Here is a 4,627-nt window from a genome sequence, read left to right as displayed (position 1 = left end):
ATCATTCATATATTGAATTTGTAAATACTCTGTAGTATAGTCTACAGTCACTATGTGTATAAGTTAGTGTACATCAGTACATCCGTACAACATATGTGACATACCAGAGTGAAACAACATTTATGGTTAACGTGATTTACAAAAGGATTCATTTTTCATGAAATCTCTTAAATATTTATTTTGCCCAAACATTTGCATTTTTAGTTCAAATTTCCGCTTCGATCCTAATGCATTAAAACATTTGCTGGTAAATCCCATGTCTTATTTATTTATATATTAGATATGATAAGATTTAAGAACATTAGATTTTACTAGTTAAACACATTATTGGAACCAACATAAATCCCATATATCAACAAAAGAAAAGTGTCAATATTTTCCTATTGGACCCACCAAAAATTTTCCTTCAATGAATGAGATTTTGCTAGTTAAACTAACTAGAACCAACATAAATCCCATATATCATCAAAAAATTTCTTGTTTTTCTTTCCTTAGTCGAAATGCTTAATAAGACGGCACAATTTATTTTGTAGACTTTAAAACCTTTGCCGCAATAAGATAATAAACAATTTCAAAGGTCTTAACTTTGAAATGAACACCAGTAATATCTCATTAAGCATAGAAATGCTCAACCTCTTACTATCTTAACCAAGGCTCTAGCTACAATGATTTTTTTTTGTTATTCATTCTCTGCATCAAAATTCTTTTTTTTTGTGGATAATTTGATAGTTGGAGATGAGATATTTGTATCTTGGACATCTCCATTAGAAACACTAGAAAGTGTCAATTGAGCTACAATACTCTTGGTTGCATCATGATTATTAGTTATTAAGTTTTGAAGGCCTGCCATTGGGATTTTATTATAATAAAAAGGGGTACATAACTATGGCACTTGACAGTTGACACAATAACACACACACACATAATTGAGAGTATTCATTAAGATATTTATGGGACCGATTGTTTTGGTCTCTAAACAAGATGATGAGGTTTAGCATATGTGTGATTATTTTTTAATTGTTCTGCTCCTTTTATTATCATCATTGTTATTGGATTTTGATCCAAAAGAGTTTATTCTTGCAAATAGATGTAGCCATTTAATAAATCATTTCATGCTGTTGCATTCTTGTTGATTTCTCTTATCATGGAAACTAGTTTCTTATCACGGTAAACTATATACTAACACTGTTAGTGAGCTTAATTAGGTGCCTGCAACTAGACTTCTTCCACATTTATCTAAGTGATAATGAGAAAATTTACTTTGGTGGTGTTGATGAAGTGATTCCTTGCCCCCCCCCCCCCCCCCAAAAAAAAAACTATTGTGAGCATCTAGGGGCCTTGTTCCTATATAAGTTACCCACTTGTCTCTACATTCCCTTAATCCACTTTGCTTATTTTTTTAAAGTTGTGAAAAATAGTTAATATGAACGAGAAATCATACTGTGACATTCTAATCACGTCAACAATTGTGAAAAATATTGTGTTTTAGACTCATTATTTCTTAAATATCCACAACTCAGTTCTAATATATTACCTGTCATGATAAGTTTTAAGAAACTGATCAAGATGGTAGGGTAGTGGTTGAATTTATGTACCATTAAGAGAAAGAGGTCTGTTGCTACCAAGAACACATCAAAATGTGGACAGAGAGAGTTGTAGAATATTGATCACGGATAAGGGCCAATTCGTTGTCTACACAGTTGATCAAAGCTTCATGAGGTCCTTTATTGTGTGTTAACATTGACATATTTAGAGAGCTATTAAATTCGTCTGAAGAGGAGTTAGGCCAGCCAAGAGATAGGCCTTTAACATTGCCATGTGATGCAATTATCTTGTATCACATAAAGAACAGAGAGATTTTTGCTTGTGTCAGATGCTCTCAGTCGCTACTCATTATCATTTGTATTTGTTGTGATGCTAATTTGCTGCAAAAAACAAGTAAAGCAATAATATATAGCAAAGCCACCACAGGGACACAGCCAGGATATTAATTGAAAGGGGGCCTAAGTATGATACTTATTATTTCTTGAAATACATTAATTATAATAGAAGAATGTAAGTAGTGTGTAAAAATTAGCTAATTATAAATTTATTAGTTCTCAATTTATAAATTGTTTGTGTGATATTTTGTAATTAGGAAAATGCTAAGGGGGTGTTTGGTTTGTGTTTTCAAACAACAATTTTCAATTTTTAAACAACATTACACGTATTTTCACACACTTTTTCACTCACGTATTTCTACAAATGTTTTCAAATAACAATTTTCATTTTTTAAATACATGTACCAAACGAGCTCTAAGTTACTACAAATTTTACCACAAAAAACTTACAAAATTAAGTGTCACTTAATATTTTCTTTTTTGTTTGTTTTGAAAGGTTAAAAAATGGGCTTCTTGTTTAGATTTGTTGTTGTCATTTGGGCTAGTTTTGTTGTTGTTTGGGCATATTTTGTTATAGTTTGAGTTAATTTTTGTTGTTATTTGGGCAATTTATGGTTCAAGGGGCCAATAATTATGTTTGGAGGTCAAGTTTAATTTTCTAAGGCCCAAACTCTAAATCAACCTTAAATATATACATTTAAAAAAAAAAAAAAAAAAAAAAAAAAAAAAAAAAAAAAAAACCTTAGTGGGGCCATGGCCCTCTTGGGCAAGTACCTGGCTTTGTACCTCCCTCCACTTTTTATACAAAATTTAACATGGTTTTGTCATAGGGTTGATTTAATTTGAAACTCTTGTTATTTTTTATTAATGTAAAACTCTTACAAAAAGAGGGAATATTATTTGGTGGAATTTGAGTAAAGGTAGAGAGTCGTTAGAAATTGCTTCAAATTCCTAATTTGACTTAGTTTTGGTTTTTCTTGGAGTTGAAGAAAATTCTATGCCTAATTAAAGAAGTAAATTAATATTCTTCGTCCACTGAGAATGTTATCAGTGTCCACCAAAAAACAGGTATTGAAGTTTTATAAACTAATACTACAGCAGATTTTGTGACTTTGGCTCGAGGATCGATTCCCACATGGGAAGAGAAGAATACCATCAGAAGAGCAATTTATGAGTTTCTTTGAAGAATAATTTAAAGTGTTTATCTATTGTTTGAGTGAGGGAATCGTTAGGTGTACTGGGCTTTGAAGTGCTATTAATTTATTTAAAAATTGCAAACAGATTTTGTTATTTATAGTGTTCTTTGACTGGGCTTAATAGTTTTGCATGAGCTACAAACCAGAAATTACTTATTTGCAGTTTCTGAATATCTAATTAAACTGATCAGTAGGAGTTTTCTTTTATGCAAATTTCTCATGCTACAAAGAAATGTTGTAGTTCTAAAAACCATAAAAGCAGTGGTTAGAGCATCTACTTGATTGTACATTTGTACTGGCATGGTGTACTCCTCGTTAGTGATGGCCCAAGTGAAGTGGACTGGTATGGCTAACATGTATCATATTTGTATGATTTCATCATTGTCATTGAAAAAGTTCCAGGGACTTGGTGGCAACGTTTAAACTACCTGTACCTTGGTTATTAGTATTACTTTATTCAGGGCCTAAAGGCCCCAGAAGGTACAAGGAACTAGTACTAACAGTAGAAGCAGAGACGTATACATAACAAGTAGCTTGCAGAAAATGCAAACCCCAATTATAATATCCTTGGGGGGTCTCTCTTATTTTTAGATTTTAGTTACCAAAAATATCACACAAGTTGAATTTCGTGAGCCACAAGAACTATTGTATGGTGGTTCATGGACATGATGGGTCCAGCAGGCTTTGTATTCCCACAGGCCACAGCATAGTTGTATAGACTGATATCTGCATAGTTTTCTTATCTTTCGATCCTGCCAAATTGTTAGAATGAGAATTCATTTATAAGAACGTTGACATGATCATTTTATCTTTGCTTTTGTGGTTCACAAAGTCCCTTGTAAGTTGTGATAAAAAAGAGTAACCAACATTTGGTCCATCTTGTTCTCAAACCACCTAGCCTTGATGTGCTCATTTTCAAACACAGGAAAACATGTCACACACCAAACATTGCTAATATTAAATGTCACATGGTTTCACTTAAGGGATTGTCTCTTCCCTTGTGAATATATATAACCAAACTACGTTGCCCTTCTATCCATAGCAACAACATACCTTCTTCTTCTTCATCCATCTCAAATTCTCATTCCCTCTATACTTGACAGAATGACCAGTGCTAAGAAGCTCCTCAAATTGGCAAAGAAGTGGCAAAAGCTGGCTAATATGAAGAGAAAAAGGATCTCATTTCCTAGAGCCACTAGAAATCCAGGCGAAAGTTGCAACACACCATCGGTGGTGGCCGATAAGGGTCACTTTGTTGTGTACACTGCTGACCAAAGACGCTTTGTGCTTCCTTTGGAATATCTCAACAAGGAAATTTTCAAGGAACTCTTTAGAATGTCAGAAGAAGAATTTGGACTGCCCAGAAATGGGGCTATTACACTGCCATGTGATGCAGTGTCTATGGAGTATGTAGTTGCTATGATCCAACAGAAAGTAGCCAAAGATCTAGAGAAAGCATTAGTCATGTCCATATCTAATGGTTGCTATTCATCATCTTCATATCTCCCTCCTGATCTACCCAACAAACAAATACTAATCTGCAGCTTCTGA

General features: G+C 33.3%; 1 protein-coding gene across 1 annotated transcript; it reads left to right on the top strand.

Moving 5' to 3' along the window:
• The first annotated feature begins 4,180 nt into the window (after nt 1-4,180).
• LOC142644558 (auxin-responsive protein SAUR68-like) lies at nt 4,181-4,627 on the top strand. The gene has a single exon (XM_075819143.1). The coding sequence runs from the start codon at nt 4,181-4,183 to the stop codon at nt 4,625-4,627; it is 447 nt and encodes a 148-aa protein (XP_075675258.1).

This window comes from Castanea sativa, chromosome 7 (assembly GCF_040712315.1).
Source record: "Castanea sativa cultivar Marrone di Chiusa Pesio chromosome 7, ASM4071231v1".
NCBI lineage: Eukaryota > Viridiplantae > Streptophyta > Magnoliopsida > Fagales > Fagaceae > Castanea > Castanea sativa.
This window is presented reverse-complemented; position numbering and strand designations above follow the sequence as displayed.